The sequence below is a fragment of the Chroicocephalus ridibundus genome, chromosome 19, assembly GCF_963924245.1.
Source record: "Chroicocephalus ridibundus chromosome 19, bChrRid1.1, whole genome shotgun sequence".
Taxonomy (NCBI): domain Eukaryota; kingdom Metazoa; phylum Chordata; class Aves; order Charadriiformes; family Laridae; genus Chroicocephalus; species Chroicocephalus ridibundus.
In genome coordinates, this window is record NC_086302.1 from 959,877 (window position 1) to 983,345 (window position 23,469).

The following is a 23,469-nucleotide window of genomic DNA, read 5'->3' on the forward strand; positions in this document are numbered from 1 at the left end:
AGCCCCTGGCCCAGGTTGCCCAGAGAAGCTGTGGCTGCCCCATCCCTGGAGGGGTTCAAGACCAGGTTGGACGGGGCTTGGAGCAACCTGGGCTGGTGGGAGGTGTCCCTGCCCAGGGCAGGGGGTGGCACCGGGTGGGCTTTAAGGTCTCTTCTAACCCGAACCATTCTGTGATTGTATGATCCAAGATCTCAGATGAAGGGTGAAAGTAAATCTATGAAAGGAGGCAGGAGGTTTCTCTCACCGGGTCTCAATCTGGGTGCAGACGCGCTGCCAGCGATCCCACAGCTGGCTCCCCTTCTCCTGGTAGCGCTCGAGGTCGATGCTGCGCTCTTGCCGCAGCCGGTACAGCTGCTCTCCCACCGCCTTCGCCTTTGCCATCTCCTCCTCCAACGTGGAGAAGACGCAGCTCTTGTCCTTCACTTCCCCGAGCCATTGCTGCAAAACCACCAAGAGACAGCACCAGTTCAACATCACGGGAAGCGAAGGGCACATTAAGTTCGAGATACCCTCCTGCCCGGAGCTGAGAAGCCTGAGAAGGGGTTTATTTTCTCTCTCTCCTTAACCTGCAAAGAACTGGCTGATTACAGGAGGTGCAAAATGGAGAGGACCATGTTCCCAGCTCGGAGCAAATTAGATTGGTTCAGCCCATGTCCTCAGCAACAGGACAGGTAGCTGCCAAGATGCTCACGTGTGCCCTACAAGAGAGAGCACAAGCCGTAGCAGCTCCTTTACCTTCACAAAGACTAAGGGATCACGTAAGCATCTGTACTGAGGCAAGAAAAATGGCATACAATGCAAATTCAGCAGAGAAAGGGAAGGACCCCGCTCGACAAACACCACGGCAGTGGCGGGTTTCTGCCCACCCACCTTGGGAAGCGACCAGCACCAACCTGCAAGGCCACTCTGTGCGACTGAATGGCGGCCAGGTCAGCGGGAACTGCCTCCTCTTGGCTCAGCTTCACCTCGTACCCTTTGACCAGAGATTCTGCCCCTTGGGTGTTACGGATAATAACATCAACCGTCTTCAACCTGGCAAATCAAACAGAGGCAGCACGATGACACCCAAAATTTGGCAGAGATCCTCTTGATCGTGAGGCTGTTTGCGCAGAGGGATGGAGCTCAGTGCAAGGTTTGTTAGAGGGCCAGAAGAAAGGTCTTTAGCAGAACCAGGCAGATACAAAAAAGGTACTTGGGAACAGAGGCGCGTTCCGACTCACTTGTCCAGGTAGATGGAAGAGAGCCCATACATCTGGTCCATCTTGTTCACCACGAGGTCAAGTTCCGAACACAAGTGGGGCGTGCTGGGCCCCGCGGGCGCCCTGTCGAGGAAGCTGTAGCACGTCTCCGAGACAAACCGCAGGTCCGACTGCAGCCGCTGCAGATCCTCCTGCATGCGCTGCGGAGGAAGGGAAAGAGCATGAAAGGAGAGCCCAAGCAGGCGGAGGAAAAGCAGGATTGCCCTTGGCAAAGGAGGTGGTATGAAATGAAGCAGGGAGCCCACCTGGAGAGGTTCCCTGCTACCTTCTGTGCAGCAAGATCCCCTCCAACCCCATGCAGTCACACACCCACCACCCACACATTCACCCTGGAGAAGTTAAAAAGCTATTTTTGGCACATGCTAAAACCCAGCAGCCACCACCTCCCTCCCCATGTCACAGCAGCAGGACTGACCTCCTGCTCTGCAATGCGGATGGTGTTTTCCTGGATAGTATCACCATCTGCTCGGGCGCTGCTCGGGGACTGGATTCGGCTCACTAGCCTCTGCTCACACTCCTCCAGGCGCAGACGGATATTCTTCAGCTCAGAGAGATACGTCCTGGCAACGGTCTCATCCTTGTCTTCTGCGAGTTACAGACAAACCAAAACAGCAGCTCAAACAACCCTGGTCGGCACCTGCCCCAGAAGGGACCAGTCGGGAGCCCTGGAGCCAAGCGCGGCATCGCGCTGACGCCGAGGCAGCGGGGCCTCTGCTCAGACGGAAAACAAGTTAATCAAATCATCTCGTTCAAACGCAGCTGAGAATGAGCCCGGCCACAGGGCACCTCGCATGACGATGCCGGAGTCCCCAGTCTTAACGGGATTCGGTCCTGCTGTGTCATGCCAGAAGGCAACCGCTGCCCTGAGCAGCAGGACTGCGACCGCTACATATATTTTCTTAAATATTAAATGCTCAGAATGCATCCTAATGACTAAACCCATCTCCAACAATGCTGGGGTAAGAGGGCTCAGCAGTTAAGCTGAAGCTGCAAAGTCAGGCCCTCTCCGCAGGAACATCACTGGACGAAGGCCGAACACTTGAATGGATGGAGAAATAAGGAGAGCAGCTGCTGACACCATCAACTAGTTAGCTCAGGGAAAAAAAGAAAACTAAGCCATCCCATAAATCCTCTGTTTATGAGTCCCCACAGCTCCTGGTTAATCCATCAGCGCTTTGAAGCTCACCGTTCTCCATGGACTCCAGCAGCTGCCGGATGTGTTCCTTGGAAGACTCCACTTCCTCCTCCAGGCGCAGCCGGTCCGACACCGAGAAGAGCTCCGAGTCCCGGCTGTCCTGCAGGAAGTCCTCGTAGTGCGCCTGGAGGCTCTTCATGGCTTGCTGGCATTCCCCTTGCGCTAAGGATCTCAGCTGCAAGTGGAAAAGCAGCACATGGAACCCCCGGGAACAACTTCCTCTGCATCACCTGAAGCCACCCTCCCCAGCCTAATCACCTTCGTTTGCCAAGTGAGTATTTCCTCTTTAGAGAAGAAGACAAGCCCCCCTGTATCAGCCTCCCGCCTCCCTCCAGCCTTGCTCACTCCTTAATGAAACACTAAGTCCACAATCCCTTATTACAGTTCAGCAGCAGACTGCTGACGCGCTTTTTATGGGGAAAAACTGCAAATCATTTTGCACAGAACGCCCAAGCCTGGGCTTTCCCACTGCTCAAGGTGCAAAGACCCTCGACTTCCCCAACCTTGCAGTCTCTGGTCTTCCCTCCAACACTTCCCCTGCTCCTCAGCCACACAAAGAAGCCCAAACAGGGAACGATGCAGCCCCGGAGCCAGGCAGAGAAATTCCTACCGTACCTTTTCCACGCTGAAGCTTTGCACCAGGGCTATGTCCTTCCGCAGGTAATTCCAGGAGATGAGGCTCTTCGTGTTCATGTGGAGCTGGTGCCAGAGCGCCATCACTTTCTGGTACAACTGTTCTACCCTGCAAGAGGAAGGAGCAGATTTACCAGCCCCAGACCTCCCCAGCACGCTCAGCCCTGACCCTGTTCATCCACCAGCCACCGCCGCCGGCCAGCAGCCCATGAAGGCAGCGAGCCCAGCCCGGCAGCCCACAGCGAGCCATGCTCCTGCTGTCCAGTGCCAAAGGTCCCTGGAGGGATCCCTCCTCCCAAATCATCGTTTTCTCTTCTGCAAACTACTACGCAGTTGCTGCGATGGAGTTCACAGCTGTACAACCACAAGGGATTCCTTCCCTCGCCTTAAATCAGCTGTGTCACCCACTCCTCTTCCTCCACACCAGCTCCTCTCCCACTCCCACCCCAGATCCATCCCCTCCCGTGCCACCAACCTCCTCCCCAGCTCCCTGCCATTGCACCTCTGGGACTCCCCTGCAGCAAAGACCAGCAAGTTACCTGTTGGCCATCTCGATGGCCTCTTTGTTGGGCGGGGGGATCAGGAAGCAGACAGAAGGCACCATGGCCTCGTTTCCCGTGGGGCTGATCACCTTCCACTTGGTCCTCTGGGAATTGTCCTCCAGCACGCACTCGTCGTTCCTGCAGATGGTGATCTGCAGCGGCACCAACACCACCCAACCCATCAGACACCAGCAGCGGGGCTGCACACGCCTGCCCTTGCTGCCAGCTCCCCTCCTGGGGGCGAGCCAGCTTCCAGAAATATACGGATATATGTATTTTAATCAAGCAACAGCCTGGTATAGTGCCAAGCAGTGCAGCACGCTCATGTCTGGAGAGGAAGGGACAAGGAAGTTAAACGGAGCTGGCTGCCACCCACGTGCTTTTTTGGCTGAGGCTGATGAAGCCCATCCTCCCTGGGGAAAAGGACTTTAACTCCTGCCCAGAATAAAACTGAGACACAGAGATCTACTCCAGGAAAAACAGCCGCGCTATTTCCCTCCTCCTGTCTTCCCACTCCATTCCTGCTTTCCATTGACAGACACCACGGAGCTCACCCTAAACCATCACGGGCGTTGCTCCCCTGCCTCCTCCCTGCCTTCCCCGTCAAAGCGACACCCTTCCAGCCCTCACCTCGATCTGCCGATAGTCACAAACGGCCTTGATGGGGATGGTGCTCTTCACAAGGTGCTCCGGGTTCCTGGGCCGGAGCTGAACGATGGTTTTGGACCGTCCCACCAGGCTGGCGACGGAGCTCTTCGACTGAATAAGCTGCTCCTTCTCGTCCTGGCAGAAAGAAGGATGAAGAACGGGTTGCGGGAGGCAGGGGAGAGGAGGTGTCTCCCAAGCATCTCGGCACCCCCCACCCCAACGCTGGTCTGCAAGAGCTACACTGGGATCTGAAGGGCTGAACAGACACATCAGGAGGATGCTGCTGCCCTAACGGGATGGGAAGAAGGGTCAGGAGAGATGGGATGGGAGGGAGATCTGATGTCCAGAGGCAGGGGTAGGACCTCTCCGCTACTACTCCCACCGCCCTGCAACGCCACATGCACGCCTCTGGCTCTTTTGCTGCTAAGGACAAGAAAACATTTTCTTTCGAAAGGGGAAAAAAAGAGAACACAGCATACAGCAAAATTAAAGTCCCAGGAGACGTAAGGGGCCAAGAGCAGGACAAGCTCCAGCCCAAAGCCGGGGACATTTAGTTGTCTGGAGGAGAGACCACAGAAGCATGCTCCCTTTTCTAAAGCAAAGGATGAAGGCACGTTTAAACCAATGGCTGGAATGGGGATACGATGAATTAAGCGGATAAAAAGTCTCAGGAGAAGGGGCTAGTGGTGGAGTGATCGCACAGGTCTCTGGGTTTGGGCAGAAATTTGCCGGTTGGAGGAAGATGTGGCGTAATTGATTCCCACAAGTCCCTGCTGGGTACGGTGACGGGGACAACCCGGGGGACGGGTGGAAAAGCACCCCTGGAACAGCCTCCGGCACCGATGGAGACGTGTGCGGACCACGACACTGGCAGCTCGTGTGATTAGTGGCAGCTCGGCCGGTTCCGGCAGCAAAAGTTTAGAAAGGATCCCAGAAAAATGTTCTCCCTCATGCTTGGTACTCTCGGGGTCGGTTAGTGAGCTAACAACAGTGGAGGATAATTTGATGGCAAAAAATAAAAGAAAAATAAAAGAATAAATGATTAAATAAACTACCTGTGCCTGTCCCAGGGAGCATGATTGGAAGAAATACAACTTTAACTCATTAGGTAAGAAAGAGTAATATAGCTGAGCTCAGCAGCTGCCCCAGCCCTGAGATGGTGGCCACTCTCCGCCTGCCCGGACGAGCCTCTCCCACCCCGGGTGGCATCTGCCAGACTCCTGGTGTTACAGCGCTCGCACACACAGACCCCAGGAGCCTGGCCGGCTGCTCCCTGTCCTGGTGGACACACCAGGATGACCCCGAGACCAAGACAGAGAGGATGGGACCCCCCAGGAAAGAAGACAGTGAGCCCTAGCCCAGCTGATGCGCCCATCGCAAACACCCAGCAATGGCATCCCGGCTTCACTGGGGACACGCTGGACACCAGTGGTGTCCACACCACAGTGGTGGAGCAAAGCCAAAGCAGCCACCTTCCTCCACACACTCAAATGTCACTTCCTGGCACTTCCACCAGCGGCTCAGCGGTTAAACCACAGCCAAAATCCTCGCCCCGACCCCGGTTTCAAAGCAAACCATCTGATGCTTTGCTCCTTGGGTTTTGGTTTTACGTTGGGTTTTTTTCAAGCCAATCAGGACAACGAGATCACGGCGCGATTGCCCATTGCCTGCTCTCTGCTACGCCGCAGCTAAGCCAGGCCACATGTTCGGAGACCAGCGCTGCCAAGCCCCCGAGCCCCCGTCCCCACTGCAGCCGGGCTGCCCTGGCTCTCCCCCCACCGGCACAGCGCGATGGATTAACACGGGATTTCGTCTGGATAAAGAGCAGGCATTTCTCCACATCCCACCGTGCTCCTCGCAAGCTCAAGAACAGAGACAGGAGCATCCTATGGGCTCTGCGCGACACCTCTGTCAGCAGAACATGACCAGCTCCATGCAGACCTGGATGAAGGGCACCGATGGGGAACGACCAGCTCAGATGTTTTATTTTTCCCCATCTCAAGGTATGAGTTTGCACAGACAGCACGTGCCACCTGCTCTTCACCCCGAGGCCGGTGCCTCTAATTAACAGCCACCCTGTAATGACTGAGATCCAGCTACCATCAGCAGCGTTACATCCTGCACCCTGTGGCCACGTACAAACACATGCAGCAGCTCCAACGAAAAGCAGAACATTGACCGAGATGGTGAAACAAACCACGTTACGTGAATCTGTGCCATTGCAGGAATAAAATGAGCCCAGTTTTCCCTGGGAAGCAAGAGGTGCCCCAAGCGATGCTGCTGGACCGGAGCAAGAAGGCCACCCATCGCCCGCCCAGGGTGGTGGGGATGTCGGAGAACCCACCATGGAGTCCTGCAGCAGGTCCTCCAGCCGCGTCAAGCTCGTGTTATGGTCGCAAGAATACTTCCTTTTGATGGAGTCCTGCAGGTTGCGCAGGTAGGTCTCTGACTCCCGGGCATCGCTGAAGAACTGCAAAGGCAAAGAAGGTCACGGAAACCTGCAAAAGTCCATCGAGCAGTCAGCAGCACACAGCAGGACAAGGGTCCACCCCAACGTCTCAACATGAGGAGGAACTTCTTTGCTGTGAGGGTGGCAGAGCCCTGGCACAGGCTGCCCAGAGAGGTGGTGGAGTCTCCTCTGGAGACATTCCAAACCTGCCTGGACGCCATCCCTGTGCCACCTGCCCTGGGTGACCCTGCTCTGGCAGGGGCTTGGACGGGATGATCTCCAGAGGACCCTGCCAACCCCTGCCAGTCTGGGATTCTGTGATCTAAACCAGCAGCTCCCAACACTTTTCTGGCCTTAGGGCTGTGAGGACAGCGAGCATCCCACACGGATGGCCAGCACCACATGGACATTGATCCCTTTGGCCCTAGCGAGACATCCCCAGAGAGCAGCTAAGGAGAAAGAGATGATCCAGGAGAAAGCAGCCCCCGTGAGGAGACAAGTCAGGAGAAAGCAGCGCTCACGAGCACCACAGATCCCTCCCTCCCTCTCTCCCAAAAGGGAGCAGCGGCGTATGAAGCTCATATAGTGGGATGCAGCGGACGGTGATGAGGGAAATTTGGGCTGCCCTTCCCAAGTACCTGGAAATAGGCGGCGTTCTCCTTCACGTGCTGTTCCACACACAGGCAGAGCTGCTTAATCCACTGCCACTGGGTCTGCACGGCAGCACTGTAGGCCTGGGGAACACACGCATCAAACGGCGATGAATAACGAGCATTTACCAGCCGGGAGGGTCACAGGAAGGACACAGCCACAGCCGGCGGGATGTACATAAACGCGCAAGATCTGGCTGCAGCCGGGAGCCAGACACAGACAGGAAGAACAGCAGACCCTGGACCGGCGATGCCGGGGGCTGTGGCAGGCACAGGTTTGCTTCCTCCCACCCCAAAGAGAAACACCAGGGAGAAACATGTCCCCGCAGCCCTTTGCTTCACCACCACGGTTCTCCTGCAAGCCTGGACAACTCCAAGCCAAGCCGAGGCCATTCCCTGCATCACCTCACGGCAGGAAAGGCTCATGCTCTATAAAAGCGTATCTGTGTCTTAATTCGAGGTGGGGATTATTTGGGAACGGCCTCGAGCTTCTCCTTGCACTCCCCAGAATAACACAGCTCTACCACTGCACTGATGTTCTTCTGCCACCAAAAAAACCCCACTTTACCAGCCCTGGCTGCTCTTTTTTAAGGGCACCCTGGGGCAGGACAGCAAGTTTCCCAATCCCAGATGAGAAGCTGTGGCTGCCCCATCCCTGGAGGGGGTCAAGGCCAGGTTGGACGGGGCTTGGAGCAACCTGGGCTGGTGGGAGGTGTCCCTGCCCAGGGCAGGGGGTGGCACTGGGTGGGCTCTAAGGTCCCTTCCAACCCGAACCATTCTGTGACTCTATGATTTGCTGCCAGCCGATTCCCGGGGCTCGTCCCGGCTCCTCCGTGTGCCCACTCACCTCTACGGTTTGCTTGGCCGGGTGGTTCTCCAGGGACAGCAGCTCAGCCGTGTCTTGGAGAGAACGGAAGACGTCCTGCTTCTCCTCCAGCTCTGTCGTCAGCTCCTGCAGGGAGGACACAAGCACAGTCCAAGTCTCGGCTGTGGGGAGCAGCCTCTCTCAGAGCATGTGTCCAACCAACACGACCCGCAGTACGGGAGCGCTGCGGTAAATACCAGCGGGTCCCCGGGAAACCAGCACGGCTGATGGGAGCGCCACAGCCGATCGCCATCAGGGTGCCTCCTGCGCACCAAACACACGGGGCAGACGTGGCACAGACACTGGAAACCTGCCCGGGGACCTCTTCAGTTCCAGACAGTCCGATTGTGGAAAGACAGCAATTTATTCATACTGCTTTAAAGAGGAATCAATTTTCCTTTTTAGCGCAGACTTTTCCCGCCCGCCCCCCTGCTAGTTAAAGATTCCTTTAGCTCCAAATAGGGCGTAAAACAGATCTTTTGATGCCTTTCGATTGAAACCCGATTGAACAAACACTTTTTTTGCACTTTCTGCTGTAGGGAGAGCCTTTTTGTCGGCTGCACTCATGAGCTACAAGCTCAGTGACCTGGGAGGGAGCATCCAACCCCTGGGGACTTGAGGTCTGTTGGTAGCTGAAGGTCCTGCAGCGGATCGAAAGCAGCAGCAGCGCAACCAAGAGAGCACCCATCCCACCAGCCCTGCCCCGGGGCCACTCACCGAGAAGTAGTTTCTCTTGGCAGCAATGTTGGGGTTGTTGTCGCTCCAGTCATAGGCCAGTTCCTCCTCCTCCTTCTCATTCAGCCAAATCAGCTCAGCGGTGGCTTGAGACACAAACCTGTGCAAGCTCTGGAGGTGTCTCAGTCGGAAGCTCGAGGTTTCCTGAACAAAACGAAGCGTGATTCCTCTTCCCTGCTCTGAAGGCGACCGGTTTCTTCCCCCCTCCCCAGCCTCGGCACGGGGATGCTCAGGAGCAGGGTGGCAGGGATGGACCCCGCGCTCCCCGGGCAGTGCTACAAGCCCTCTCAGAGCCCACTCACCATCAGCTTGCAGTACTGTGTCTCCAGCTTGCCAAGGGTCTCCGTGTAGCTAGCGCGGAAATTCTGAGACATCTTACCCTAAAGGATGAAAAATGCTCCTGTTACCTGACACAGGATGGCATCGCTTGAAACCCCATCTCCAAATTTTTTTCCCCAGCTCTGTGTGAGCAAGAGGAGGTGGAGGGGATGGCTCAGGGCAGCAGTCTCTTGCACCAGCCCAGTATCAGTTGAGAAGCTCCGTCCTTGAAAAATACCTCTGCCCCAGGCACCTTGACCGACAAGAGCCGATCCTGATGCCCTCACCTTCCCGTACACATTGTGCCACGCACTGTGTCACCCAGCCCGTGCCACCATACCTCGTACATCCTGGCCTCCTTTACGCTGGAGCCCAGGTCCTCCACACTGGTATGGATGTGCCGCTGGGTCTCCAGCTGGGTTTCCACGCTCGGCAGGTCAGTCCCCCACTCTGCCCGTTCCAGTCTCATCTGAAACAGGCCAAGAGGTCCAAGTCAGCTCTCCTCATCTGCAGGAGCATATCTCGAAAGGACACGAGGGCAAGGAAACCTCCTAGGTCACTCAAGAAGGAGCAAACATCACACCAGTCCTGGCAGAAGGTCCTAAGCCAGTGCTCCAACACTGAATGACTTCTGGGACAACCTACACAAGCTTCACACCCACATAAGACCAAAGGACTGACTGCATCAGTACAGATTTGCTTCCAGCTTTGAAAGGATCTTTGGATACCCACTGATCAGCAGGATCACAAGAGAGAAAACCCGACTCAAGACAGAAGCATCGGCGCCCTCCAGAAACTCTGAACCACCAAAGCAATTATTCACAGCTAAAGGCAGGAAAAAGCCCAGGCCAGCTTCCCTCCTTCCCGCATCAGTGTGAGCGGAGGCAGGCAATGTGTCCCCGAGCGCCAGCGCTCACCTGCATTTCCTCCACCCAGGCCAGCAGCTCGTACACAAACCGGAGGCTGCCTTCATCTTCTGAAGAGGAGATGGCCACCAGCTCTGTCCTGGTCATGGGCTTCCGGAACCAGGAGGCGGAGGAGGTGTGCAGCCCTTTTGTTAGGGAATCGCCTTTCAAGTGCGTCGTGCTCAGCGTGGAAGTGGGCGCCAGCTCCAGGGTGGAGAAATGGCCTTTCCTGTACAGGTTAGTGCATTCCAGCCTCAGCGTCACCAGCTCGTCTTGCAGCCGCATGATCCTGGAGGAGCAAGCAAGGCACGGGTAAGAAGATGCACGCACACTCCATCCTTCCCTGCAGCAAGCTGAGGAGCCCCGTGCATCAGCCCCTGACCACGTTTCTCCACCCACACACCATCTGGGACACAGCCCCTCTCACCTGAACACCAGCTCCTCCAGCTGGTAGTAATTCTCATCCCGAAGGATCTGCACATCCACCTGTAGCTGGCGGATGAGCCCCTCGCACTCCTGCAGGTAGACGACCACGTCGGATTCGTACTGCACCGGCTGCCCCGACTCCAGGTGAGCGGCGTCCTGCACCGAGGGAGAGGAGACTGAGGGCTGGGTCCCCTCAGCCCGGGCACGCGGGCAGAGAGAACCCCATAGCAGCCCAGCATCGACTTAAAGACCTTTTGATCTACAAGTTTGACTTGAGCAGGAGAACATGAGTTCACTCCACACCCAGCACATGCCCTTTAGAAAAGCTCCCGCAGACGAACTGAAAGCTTCTAGCGATAGATGGGCGCCCATGGTTAATCCCACGGACAGGCACTTAGCATCTACCTTCTTGCTTGGGTTTAACCATTTTTAGCTCCCAACCCTTACATCTTCCTCCCAGAAGAAAACACCCCTCTTCAGAAATCTACTCCCTACCCAGGTAGCTACAAGTCTGCAACTGAGTCCTTTCTGCCCGTCTTCTAGACAGATAAAACAGATTTGGGAGGTTTTAAGCCTCATTATACAACAAGCTTCCCCAGAACTGCAGTTCTCCCCGAGGCAGCACCTCTGCAGACATCCAGCCTCACCAGCTGCCTCCCCAGAGGTAGCCTGCTGCATGGCAAGGCCATTCCCCAGACGCCTGTCCCCAGGGTCCCTGTCCCATAGATCAGCAGGTATCCACCACCGCCCCTAGAGCCCCTCTGGGATGGGCTCAATGTCCGGAGAGAGAGGAAAGCTGTCCAGGGAACCCACCACGCCACACGGAAGAAAGGGGTAGAGATGGACATAAGAGAAGAGGCAGGAAAACAAAACAAATGAAATCAGGAGGGGGGAAATACCCCACACACTCACCGCTTGCAGCGTGTTCTTCGCGAGAGTGAGTTTTTCCTCACAGCTCAGAGCACCATTCTGGATTTTGTTAGCGATTTGTAGCAGCAATTCCAGCCTGCGATGGCAGAGGGAAAGAGAAGGAGAGAGAAGCTTTGTGATGTCCCCCAGCCAGGGCAGCTGGGGACGTCCCCACAGGGGACTTTGCCTGCTGTGGGCAGGGCACTGACCTCTCCACCGCCGGCCGCAGGAGCTTCTCGCGCTCCAGCATCTCTATGATGAGTTTGCCCCACTCCTCCTCCACGTCGTTGGGGTGGTAGCCCTGGGGCAACTTGATGCGTCCAAATTCAATCCATACCTGGGGAAAACATCAACAGAATGGCATTTTCCACCTCCTCCTTGAGCTGGCTAGAGAGAAATTACAGCGAGGAAAGTGGGGCTACACGGCAGCGGCTCTGCCTCCACTCCTGCAGCACGCTGCTTGCTACATCATTTACCCTGAGGGTTATTTCCACTTCTCCATTCCAAAATAAATCTCAACGGAGCACACTTTAGTCTTGCTAAAAGCACAACACTCCCACCTACAAGCCTCAGGGTAGCCATGATGATACTTACCTCTAACAGTTTGTAGAGCTCCTCTATCCTTCCTTTTTCCTGCTCTTTCGCTGGGATTTCAGTTTCTTTAAAGTGTATGTACTGGTTATAAAGTGCCTGCGGTGAGAAAGGCTCATCAGAAACCACCCTGGGGAATGTCACCACCCAGCTCTTGGCGCCAAGCACACGGGACACCGCAGATGGACCTTGTCCAGGACCTACCTTTAGCTCTACAGGGTTCTGGGGGAAGGATTTATCTGACATGAGTATCGTGTGCTGCTTGATCCACGAGATGAGGGACTCCACGCGGCTCTGGTACTCCAGCCACCTCGAATCCACCTCCTGCGGGTGAGAGCACCCTTGCAGAGCGCTGCTGGTGGGCAGGTCTCTGCAGGGACAGGCAGAGCCCGGCCCTGTCGAGCACAGCGAAGTGCCACGTTCACAGCTACAGGGTGGATCATTCGCCTGCGCCTCCCTGCTGTGACACCGTCCCAGGTACAGGAATGAGGAGGAGGATCCTCCTTGCAAGCTGCTCCCTGGAAGCCAGCTCAGCTTTCCCATGAGCTCAAAACCCATGGCATAACCTGCAGAGCCTGGAGAATGCCATGGTCCTACAGGCACACCGGCCGTTCTCAGGGCAGACACGCTAATGGGGAAGCTCCTTCCTCCCCCTGAGCCTCTTCCACCCATTGTCCATCTGCTATGGCGGACGGGGAACCTCCAAACCCTTCCAGCAACAACCAGCTGCCTCCCAAACGGCCGTCCCAGCCTCCCAACCTGCAGTGATGCTTACGATAGCGCTGATCCCTTCTCCTCCTTCGGGGACTTTGGGAAAGGCATCGTAGATTGAAGACACATAAGTTATCACGGATTTCTCATCCGGAGAGGGGACGTCCACATCTGGCAAGGGGGAAGCAGAAAAGCAGTGAGGAACGGGAGCGGCTGGAGAGGTCGGCATGTCCCTGCACCATCCGCTTCCCCCGGCCACCCACCTTCGGCATCCAGTAGCCGCGTGACCCCCAGCCGCTCGGCGATCTCAAAGGCCTGCTCCAGGTTCTCCCGATTACTCTGGATCTGCACCCTCTCCATGTCCACCAGATCTGGCCTGCAAGACACACGCCAGAGTCACAACATGGCACCACGACATTGGTAAAGGTCAAGGCAGGCCTCTGCGCTGCCCTGGTGAGGCCACAGCTGGAGCACTGGGTCCAGTTCTGGGCTCCCCGGTTCAAGAAAGACAAGGAACTGCTGGAGAGAGTCCAGCGGAGGCCTCGGAGATGCTCAGGGGACCAGAGCATCTCTGGGCTGAGGAAAGGCCGAGAGCCCCGGGGCTGTTCACTGGAGCAGAGCAGGCTGAGAGGGGAGCTCAGCAATGCTCAGCAAGAGCTAACAGGCGGGGGGCAAGAGGATGGGGCCAGGCTCTTCTCAGTGGGGGCCAGCAACAAGACATGGGGCAACGGGCACAAACTGGAACACGGGAAATTCCATCTGAACACAAGGAAAAACTTCTTTGCTGTGAGGGTGGCAGAGCCCTGGCACAGGCTGCCCAAGAGGTGTGGAGTCTCCTCTGGAGACATTCCAAACTCCCCTGGAGGCCATCCCTGTGCGACCTGCTCTGGGTGACCCTGCTCTGGCCCTAGATGATCTCTAGAGGTCCCTTCTGACCTCTACCATGCCGTGATGTGCTCTTCCCAAGCATCCACCCCCCAGCTATCTGGCAGAAGAGATAAAAGGTAAGAAGAGACATTGCTCCCTGCAAGCCTCACCTACATCTCCAAGCAATCCACACCATCGCCAACCGCAGCGGTGGGACGCCTGGGAGGTCCCAGCCCTTCCTCCCACCCAGACGATGCTCTCCGCTGCTCCTTCCTGCCTACCTGTATCTGTGGATGAGGGCGTTGAACATCTTCCCATCGCTCCAGCATGATGAGAAGTTGGTGCACTTCACCCCGATGTAACCCGCCGTCACCTTCTGTGTCCACAGAAGCAGCTTCTCCTTGGCTGACATATCCCCCGACTCCCCACTGATGTAGATGTCAGAGATCTGTAAGGAAGTGGCAGAGCCATGGGGTGATGCAGGTGGAGGAATGACCACCAGGCACCTCCAGCTCCTATGAACTTGCCCGAGATATGGCAGCTGCCAGGAAGGGCAGGAGGAAACTCCCAGTCACCACGGGGGACAGGGGACCCCGAAGCCAACAGACATGAGGATGGACCGCCGGATCTGCACCAGGGTGACGAGGTGCGGTGTGGTTTGGGCAAACTGGAGATCCCGGCACATGAGGGAGGCACAGCCGTTTGCCAGCCCCATCTCACAGGGGTACAAGGTGTTGCCTGGCCACGCGTGCAGCCCAGCTCAGCCCTGCCGCCACCGGAGCCACCACCGCCGGACCTTGGCTTCCTACCACCACCGAGCTCACTGAGCTGCTCCTCTGCCCGGGCTGTGCTCTCGGGAGCGGTGGTTGCCACATGTGCCCGGAGCCCACCGGCGAGCAGCGCTGTGCAGCCGGCAGCCTGTGGCGCGCCCCAGCACATTATGCCAGCACCATGTCCCCCAGCCAGGGCTTGGGGCACACCTCGCCGGGAACACACTGCCCTGGCGCGACGGGGACCAGGCGGGTCTCTTCCTGCCCCGAACACGCTGTGCCGACAGCAGTGCTCCTGCACCCTCCTGTACAAACCCGCTCCGCTGCCCGCTCCTGCCCAGCGCCCACCGAGAGGAGCCCCAGCACCCTGGGACACCCGGGGCTCACGCAGGAATGGTCAACCCCACCCAGCAGCACCCATAGCTGGGCGGTGGGGGAGCACCCAAGAGGGGACCACCAACGCCATCCCTCGCCGGGGCAGCCGGCATGCTGGGGGATGCTCCAGCTGGAGCATCACATTGTTAGAAACTAAAAAACAACTTAAAAAGTGGGAAACGGCACTCAGAGGTGCTATCTGAGAACACGTGTGGGGTAGAGGTCTCTCCCCGACCTCCAGCCAGCGGAGCTGCTTGGAGCGGAGCTACCAGCTCCATCCCAGGGGGAAAGGGAAGGATGAGGAGAAGGCTGTCGCGTCCCCCCCTCTGCCTCGCCCCGAGATGCAGGGGCAGGGGGTGCTGGTGGCAGGGGTGCTGTGACCCACTTCCCCGACAAAAGAGACCGACAGTCACAGACCCCTCTTAGACAGACGCCCAGGACCGGCTGCAAATCCCAGACTCGCACGTGACAAAACGCACGTGTCTCCGCATGCCAGCATATTTCTGATTGGCACGGCTTCCTCCTCACCCATCCCCCCCCTCCCCCCAGCTCCCCAATTAGTACAATTACCTCCCCTTAATTAAGGGGCAGACAAAGGGGAGGATGTGAGCCTCACGTATTTTCCGGGGCGCCTGTGGAAAGGCAAGGAGGGCTGGTTGCTCGCTGGATTTCTCCTCCCGGCACTGCAGGGAGAAGGTGTGCCAGGACCCAGCCCTACCCGCCGCCACTCCAAGCCCACTCCGCCTGGAAAACACCCAGTTGCTTTATTCCCCCCCAAAATACAGCCAGTTGGGTGCTGGCATTGCACGGATCCCAGCTGCCAGGATCCCTTTGCAGGCAGGCGGCAGGGAGCTGCAGGATTAGCCGTCTCTCCCGCCGGCGGGGACGGGGAGGATGCTGCCGAGGCACGGCACAGCCCGGCGAGCGGCGGTGTAATTGGTATGCCGCAGCTCACCTCCCTCTGCCGAGCCTGATACGCTCATCACACACAAAACTGCTCTTTGTCAGCCGCTGCCACACCACCGGCGCTGCCTTTAACTCCTCCAGCCCCGGGGGCCAGGTTTCCTTAGGGATGCCGGGACCCGGCACCAGAGGCAGGATGGACAGGGTGACACGATGGGCAAGGAGCAGGATGGGGCCCTCCACGCCTGCAGGGAGCATGGAGGGACCCACAACCCTCCACCTGCCCAGCACCCCCTTATTGATTACCCAGCGGCTCTTAATTAAGAGAGGAATGAAACCTTCTGCAAACCCTCCCATCGGCTGTGCCCCACCTGGGCTCTCCAGTGCCGCTGCCCATCGGGGAGCTCCTCACGGCACCCATCTCAGATAAATCCTTTATTTTTAATCACTCACACAGCACTGGGGTTCTCCAGCCGCTGGGCCTTTCCCCGAGGGCATCCTTGCAGGAGAACCCTCCTAGAGCCGCGCTTACGGAGGTGCAGGATGCGGCACCAGCTCCACCCTCCTTTCTTCATATGTCTGTGTCAGGACAAAGATTTAGGGAGGCACCAGCGAGAAGAGAGAGCAGAAACTCACAGGACCCGGGGCCAGCCCTTTCCAAACCCTTCCAATATCAGCCTTGGACATCAAGCAACCGGTGGCAACTGAAGGCTGGATGGTGGCCGCGACACCAGTCCCAACCCAGCAAAGGTATCGGGGGGCCACAGCCCCTTTCCTGCCCCCCCAACCACGTGCTTGTCCCGGGGCGTGCGGTCCCCAGCCAAACCCTACAGTGCCTTCAGCCCTGTCACCCCCAAAGAGCCACCTCCAAACAGCAACAATGGACTCCAAACCCAAACACAGCATCATCCCCTCTTCTTCCTCCTGGAGCCCCCTCAGAGCAGGCAGAGACCCTGCACCTCCATGTCCACCCGCAGGCAGGTGACATCCCAAAGTTGCACCCGACCACACAGCCCCGAGGGCATGTGTGACATCAGTGACCGCAAGCAAGATGACGATGGCAAATGCAATGGCACCGAGAGCCCGCGTGACCGCTGGTCGCAGCTGCCGGCAAGAGCCACTCTCCGACCACCCCTGCCGGAGCAGAGGACAGGACGGCGGGTCCCCGGGGGATGCTTTCCCAGCAGAGATGCTCAGAGGGGAAAAGGCATCACAGGAGCTTTTTGCACCAATCATCCCGCCCACGCTCAGCTCAAGGTTGCACCTCACCAAGACGACTGTCCCCAGGGGCCACCAGGACCTGGGGTCCACTGAACCAGGTCCCCCCACCCGGCTCCGAAAAGGGGGTGAGGGTACACACAGACACTGACCATTCCTCTGGCCGTCCCCGAGCTCCCCCTCCGAGCCCAGCCCTCCGCAGCAAGCCTGTGGCCACCTTCAGGAGACACCGTGGTTGCATTGGCTCCAGCACCCTTGGCCGGCCGACGTGCCGGGTCGCTGCCGTACCCCGAGGAGCTCCAGGCTGCGCCGCCGCTGCGCCCGCTGAAGGAGGACGGGCTGCGGGAGACCGGCAGTCCATGCCCATCTCCCTCCCCAGCCCGAAACGATGGCAACCCTGAGGTCCTCCCCACACTGGGGTTTTCCAGCTGATCCACCATGGGGGACGGCGTAGACAGCTCCGAAACAGTGCCTGGCTCTGCTGTGGAGGAGCAGGTCCACGCGGCGCTGGAGCCGGGATCATTGCTGCCTCCTCTCCCCCAGGCATCCGTGGCGCTGCCGGCCCCTGGCTCCCGGCTCTTTGCTGGCTCCTGGCTGGACACGGCGCTCACCGGGGACAGGACCCCCTCCGTACGGCCATCGGTGTCCCCGCGCACGGGCAGCAGCACAGCCCGGCGATTGCCTGCACCGCTCCTCTGCAGCTCGACCAGCCGGCTCACCGCCTTCTCGCAGCCCTTCTCGGCCGGGTTCTCCAGCAAGCGAGCGATGACGGTGGTGCCTTCCTCCGGGGAAGCCCCCGCCGCAGCCGGCTGCCGCGGCTCCAGCACCAGGCGAGCTTTCTGCACCTCTCCCTGAAACCGCTCCTTCACCTGCACGATGAGCCCGGGGTGCAGGGACGCAGGGTTGGGGTCTCCCCCCACCGGCTCCTCTCCTCCCTTCTGCCGCGGGGCTGCCTTCCACTTCAGTGCCTCCTCATCCTCAGCCACCTCCGGGGCCGGGGGCTCCTCCTGCGGGGCTGCCTCCGGCATCGCTCTCCTCTTCCCCCTCCGCCTCCGTTTAAAGCGGACCCTTTTTTTGGGAGACAGGGGTGCCTTTCCCACAGCTTTTTCCTTTGGCTCTTTAACGCAGCCCAGAGAATTCCCCATCTCCTCCTCCTCAGTGCCGGCTGTAAGGCAGCTAAGCGAGTCGCCGGCTCCCGAATAAATCCCGAGCCGGGCTTCATCGGATCAAACACACGCCGTACACCGTGCCGCCGACCGCCCCTTGCCGCCGCTCCCTCCCGCCAGCCCTGCCGCCGCCGCCGCTCCAGACAGCCATCTTACAGCCTGGGCGCTGCGAGAAGACAAATTCAAAGCATCTCACTGCAGTTCAGAAATCACTTGACCTAAAAGCAGAGGGAGCGGGGATTGGCTGCGGCGTCCTTCTCTCCAAATATGAGGTAATTGGAGCACGGCCCTCGCCAACACAAACAGGGAGCAGGAATCAGGCGGCGGAGCCGGGAGGGGGAGCGGGAGAGGCTGGGGAAGGGATGGGGTGGGGGGATAAAAAACACAAAACCCGGGGAAGGTTGGCAAAAGGTAGCATAAAGGAAGGGGTGGGAGAGAAACAGGGGGAAAAAAAAAAGCAGGGAGGAGTCAGAGCGGCTCTGCACGCACGCCGGGGACGCGGGGCTGCTGCGCTGGCTCCCGCAGGGGTGCTCCGCTCCAATTCGGGAGGTTTGCTCCTTCCTTCTTAATGCTGAGACCGGCTGACGAGCCCACCCTCCTGCCAGGGCGCAGAGGGGCAGCCCCGGGTGCCCTGGGGACCCAGTGTCGCTTCGGGAGCCACAGACGCGGGGTCCCAACAGGCTACGGCAGCGCCGATGCTCCTGTCCCAGCCCGGCCCCACGTCCTGCCCCAAACGCCGCCGAGGGCAGGGGTTCGAGGAGCGTGCAGCATCCCGACTCCTCTTGCCAGCTCGGAGGGACCACAGCAGGGTAAGACATGCCAAAAGCAGGGACGAGACAGAAAATGGGGAGCAGGGGACACCAGCCCACGCCAAAGCTCCCCCCAGGGCTCTCCCAGCCGCCTGCCCCCGGGCAGCGGCACTGGGACACCGGAGATTAAGAGGTTCACAATGGAGCCACAACCCCAGAAAAAATCCCGTTAGCGCAGCAGGGAGAGGACGCGCAGGCTCGCCGGCACCAGCCCAGCTCCCCTGGGGCCCCCTCGTCACCCACCCTGTCCCCAACAGCCGGGTGACAGTGTCCCCTCCCAGCTGGGCGTGTAGGGGACCCAGGAGTTCTTGATCTCCCCTCCCTGGTCTCCTGCAGCAGAGGACGCACCAGGGCAGGGCCACCCCGAGGACAGCGGGGACAGGATGCCACCAGCCAGGGCCCCACCAGAGATGACAGTGACTCATCAGCATCCAGACCCTGCTCGACCCCGGCTGCTTCCCGGGGCCAAAACGCCGGCAGAGCGCCTCGTCAGCAGCCTGACACCCAATTTATCCCCGTGCTCCCCCCAAAAGGCGCTGCCCACTCATCCTCCAAAAAGGAAAATCTTCCTTACGAGGTCTCAAAGCCAGCGCTGGTCTCGTCTGGAAGATGCCCGTGGGGATACGGCAGGGAGCCGGGACACAGCAGCTCCCACGGGGCTCCATCCCACAGCAGAGACAGCCCCAGGGCTAGTGCCACATCGGCAGAGACAGCCCCAGGGCTAATGCCACATTGTCGGAGACAGCCCCAGGGCTAATGCCACATCGGCGGAGACAGCCCCAGGGCTAATGCCACATCGCTAACAGCAGCTCCGCTGAGCAAGCCCCACATGCCAACGCACTGGTGGCATTACAGGCCACGCATTGTCCCCCTGAGGCCACCAAAGCTACAGTAAGATAATTTGAGGCTCTTAAAAACATGAGACCCCATTCTGCAGCACACGATCGCTGGAGATGGTCCTAAGTGCGTTCCAGAGCTGGGTCAGAAAGCTTCTCCCGTCCCTGTCCTGAACCACTGTCCTGCAGCTGATGTTTTCTATCCCAACAAAAGATCCCGTGGCTGCACTGACCACCCAAAGGGCCGGGAGCGCCTCGGGATAACAGCCCCACACAGGCATGAGCTCAGCCTGTCCCCCCCCGGCCCCCTCCGAATCTGCTCTTCTCCTCCAGAGACTCAGCTGAGCAAACAGCTACCACCAAGAGCCCTGGTGCCAACCGGGAGGCCACCGCACACAACCCATCATCAACGATTTCGTTACGTAAATGATGAGAAAAGAGCATTGCTACTCTCCGACACCGGTCTCCATGACACTGCGACGTGTGCTGATCCTCCAGACCGATCTGTGAGCTGGCATCGCCACGAAACACGCAGAGACAACGCGCTCCCGCCATCCGCCCCGTGATCCTTCAGGAAGAAACTCCCGACCTACCTGGAAGTGGAGGATGATCGTCCATATGAGCCCCAGGGTGAGCTTGGGGTTGCCGTCTGTAATGTCATCGTTGCGGATGTTCACCAGTTTCACCTGAAAGAGAAGCAACAGGGTCAAAGCTCCCCACCAAGCCCAGCCATGGAGGGCACGTCCCCATCCACCCTGTCCCCGGGGCCACTCCAGAGGGGAGTGGACGCACAAGACCCTGGCATTTCCCAAAAAGGCAGCGAGGCCACACCGTGTGCCGGCTTGGGAAGGGGGGAAGGAAGGATTTTTCACATCTCCAGCACTCTCCATCTAGAAGCACTTTCCCAGCACTTAACGGCTTTATTTCAGCTCGCGTGGAAAAGTGCCTCGTCCCCGAAGCCCTGCGCACTAGTGCATAATTTAATAGCTACAGATCACAGAGCATGGGTAAAAGAGGATGGCCCAGCTTTATTAACTCCCTCCTGGGTTCAAAACCAAGCTGCTAATCAATCAGCCCTAACAAAGGCAGAAAGGTTATCACTGCCCTCACCCAGGGTCCTTCCGAAAGCCCCCGTTCCTGGCAGACTCCGGCCCCACGCGCTCCCAGAGCTGCTCTCTCCCGGCTGCTTTGCTCGAGGGGTGGTTTAAAGGCATGGGCAGTCCCCGAACCCCACGGAGATGCCTGCAGCACCAGCAGCATCACCCTCGGTGCTTCCAGCAGCTGCAAACTGGAGCGATGCTGCCCGGCCACTGCCCCTGCCCTCCTCCCAGCCGCCTTCCCGGGAGCTGCCACGTGCTTTGGGCTCCCCACGGGGGTGTTCCCGCTCCCCAACACTCAGTGGGACCCCACAGTCTCTAGCAGGAGCATCTGGGGTAAGACGTCCCAGTAAAGCTGCTGCCACCCGGCCATCACGCTTCAAAGGAAAAAGCTGTTTCATTCAAGTAGAGAAACAAGCTCCCACGAGCCGCCGGCAAAATGTCTCTATCAAGGGGCTGGGGAGGAGCGGGGGGGGCTGGAAGCGGCTCACCCTCCCTGGAATGGGGCATGTGCTCAAATTTATTCAGTGCCCTCAGGCCAGCACAGAGAGAAAAATCTCTGCTTCAGCATGAACTGGTACAATTTATCATCGTCTCTCGGCGTATCTGGGGAGCATCGCGGCGGGGAGACCTGACGGAACAGGCGGAACAGGACACCCGGCCCCCGGGGCTGCGGGGGTTTCACCTGCAGAACCAACAAGTCTGGGGATGCATCCCACTGCCCCGGGCGGGATCTGCCCGCGGGGGCGGAGGATGCCTGGTCCCTACCAGCCACACAAGCGCTGCGGATCCAGTACCTTCCAAAAAGCTCGGCAGAGGGAGCCTGCCCTCGGAAAGCCACAGGGCGGTGCTGCCCAGGGGCAGCACGGGGGGACAACACGTCCGTGCTGCCGTCCGGAGCGGTGATGCCACCCAACGAGGCACCCAGCTGGGCCAGCGCCGGGGCCATGGCAGCGTGGGGCTGGGCAGGAGCCAGCTGCCCCCTCTGCCCCGAAGCTGGTGGGAAAGGGGGCCATGGCAGCGTGGGGCTGGGCAGGAGCCAGCTGCCCCCTCTGCCCCGAAGCTGGTGGGAAGGTACGGACGTGCCACAGCTGCCCATCCCCACTGCCGGCATCTGTCGCGGTGAGGCTTTTGGGGTGCAGAAGTGACCGTCTGTGACGTTTGCAAAACCCTTCCCAGAACTGGAGTCTGGTCCCTCATTTTGGTACCAGCTTTTGCGCCGCATGGGTGGTTCTGAGAGTGCGCAACGTCTGCGGGGAAAGTCCCTCAACAGCCGTCCTCAGCCAGCACCGCCGTGATGAGCACACCCCGGCACAAGGTGATGCTGCTTCTCAACACCCTTCCCAAGAGCCCTCCCCAGGAGAAAGGACCACAAATCACCCAGCTCTGCGTCTGGATGAGCCTAAATCGGCCCTCACCTGTCGCTGCTTCAGGAAATCCAGGGCAATCTGCACGTTCTGCAGCCGGTGGAAACGCATCCGCCCCTTCTCACGCGGCTGCAAGAGAGAAGTGATAGAAGTGGGTTCATGGGGCCGCGGCCGGCAGCCCCGGCACACACAGCCGCCCCCCGCATGCCCCGGGAGCCACCGGGCAGCCCCCCGCGCTCAGCGTGCTGGCGTGACCCCCCCCGTGCACCCCACACATCCGCTCTGTCTTCTTGCTCTGGAGGCAAATGAAGGCATTGCTATGCACGATACGGCAAGAGCAGGGAAAAAAGCCATGGTGGGGCACGGAGGTGGGGAGACCCTGAGACTGTCACCTCCTCAGCGTGCCACGAGAGCCCACAGGGACACGTCCAGGCTCTGAGCCGGGCAGCACACGGCTGCCGGCAGGACTGGCTCGGCCTCTAGATCCCAGGGCAGGATCTCACCCACCCCGTGGTCAGCCAGACAAGAGGGCTCAGCAAAAAAGAGATGTACCGAGCAGGTACAGAATATGACCCATCCAGGTGGAAGCAGAGCAGGTCTGCTCCGCAGCAGGACGCGGGGACCCGGGCAGGGACCAGCCACGGGTCCCCACTGACAGCAGAGAAACCCCGACCTCAGCATCAGCCCCTGCAGAGCTGGCTCGGCTCCCCCAGCACGCAGGGGCTGCTGCCCAGGCACCACCTCTGAACCCTTGGGGAGGGGAGAAAGGAGAGCCCTGGGCTCTGCTCGTCGCCGCTGCTGCAGCGGGGGATTGTCTGATGTACCCGATGGCTGAGCTGTGGCTCGGGGAAGGGCACGGGATGCTGGGTCTGCTCCAAATCAGCAGAAGGGGGACAATCGATGCCCAAATCCTGATCCCAGCCTCAACATGAGGCATCACCAGGATGCTCTGACCCACGAGGACACCCCAAGTCCTCCGAGTCACCTTCCGTCCCCAGCCTGAAGGGTAAAAGCTGTCCCTGCAAGGGGAACATCTCCAGGAAGGTGCTACAGCCCCAGCTCCTCCTGCGCTGCTCCAGGAGGGAGGTGACACTGTGCACCAGGGAATGGTCACCCAGAGCAAGGGGGCTGGAAAACCCACCTTCTCTTGCACCTGAGCAAGGTTTTGGGGTCCGGCCCCGTGGGGGTGACCCTCGGCTGGGGCCAGGCTGTGCTCCCACCTCCA

The 23,469-nt window shown here is 59.1% G+C and overlaps 1 protein-coding gene across 17 annotated transcripts in view; it reads right to left on the reverse strand.

The window, feature by feature from the left end:
• Positions 1-23,469, reverse strand: part of MACF1 (microtubule actin crosslinking factor 1) — a 148,819-nt gene that overhangs the window by 85,053 nt on the left and 40,297 nt on the right. For 9 of the 17 annotated variants that reach the window (XM_063356213.1, XM_063356212.1, XM_063356214.1 and 6 more), the window contains 25 exons: positions 22,296-22,373; positions 20,374-20,466; positions 13,985-14,151; positions 13,100-13,212; positions 12,901-13,007; positions 12,330-12,449; positions 12,129-12,224; positions 11,744-11,871; positions 11,538-11,631; positions 10,627-10,781; positions 10,212-10,488; positions 9,635-9,763; positions 9,279-9,356; positions 8,959-9,120; positions 8,224-8,328; positions 7,365-7,460; positions 6,622-6,747; positions 4,260-4,412; positions 3,627-3,781; positions 3,070-3,196; positions 2,446-2,629; positions 1,675-1,844; positions 1,221-1,399; positions 894-1,032; positions 245-438 (listed from right to left, as the gene is read on the reverse strand). In XM_063356213.1, coding sequence (XP_063212283.1) covers positions 245-438; positions 894-1,032; positions 1,221-1,399; positions 1,675-1,844; positions 2,446-2,629; positions 3,070-3,196; positions 3,627-3,781; positions 4,260-4,412; positions 6,622-6,747; positions 7,365-7,460; positions 8,224-8,328; positions 8,959-9,120; positions 9,279-9,356; positions 9,635-9,763; positions 10,212-10,488; positions 10,627-10,781; positions 11,538-11,631; positions 11,744-11,871; positions 12,129-12,224; positions 12,330-12,449; positions 12,901-13,007; positions 13,100-13,212; positions 13,985-14,151; positions 20,374-20,466; positions 22,296-22,373 — 3,425 coding nt within the window. Of the gene's footprint in view, positions 1-244; positions 439-893; positions 1,033-1,220; positions 1,400-1,674; positions 1,845-2,445; positions 2,630-3,069; positions 3,197-3,626; positions 3,782-4,259; positions 4,413-6,621; positions 6,748-7,364; positions 7,461-8,223; positions 8,329-8,958; positions 9,121-9,278; positions 9,357-9,634; positions 9,764-10,211; positions 10,489-10,626; positions 10,782-11,537; positions 11,632-11,743; positions 11,872-12,128; positions 12,225-12,329; positions 12,450-12,900; positions 13,008-13,099; positions 13,213-13,984; positions 14,152-17,121; positions 18,229-20,373; positions 20,467-22,295; positions 22,374-23,469 lie in introns of those variants that run through there. The other 8 variants (XM_063356198.1, XM_063356201.1, XM_063356204.1 and 5 more) reach the window with 3 other exon arrangements.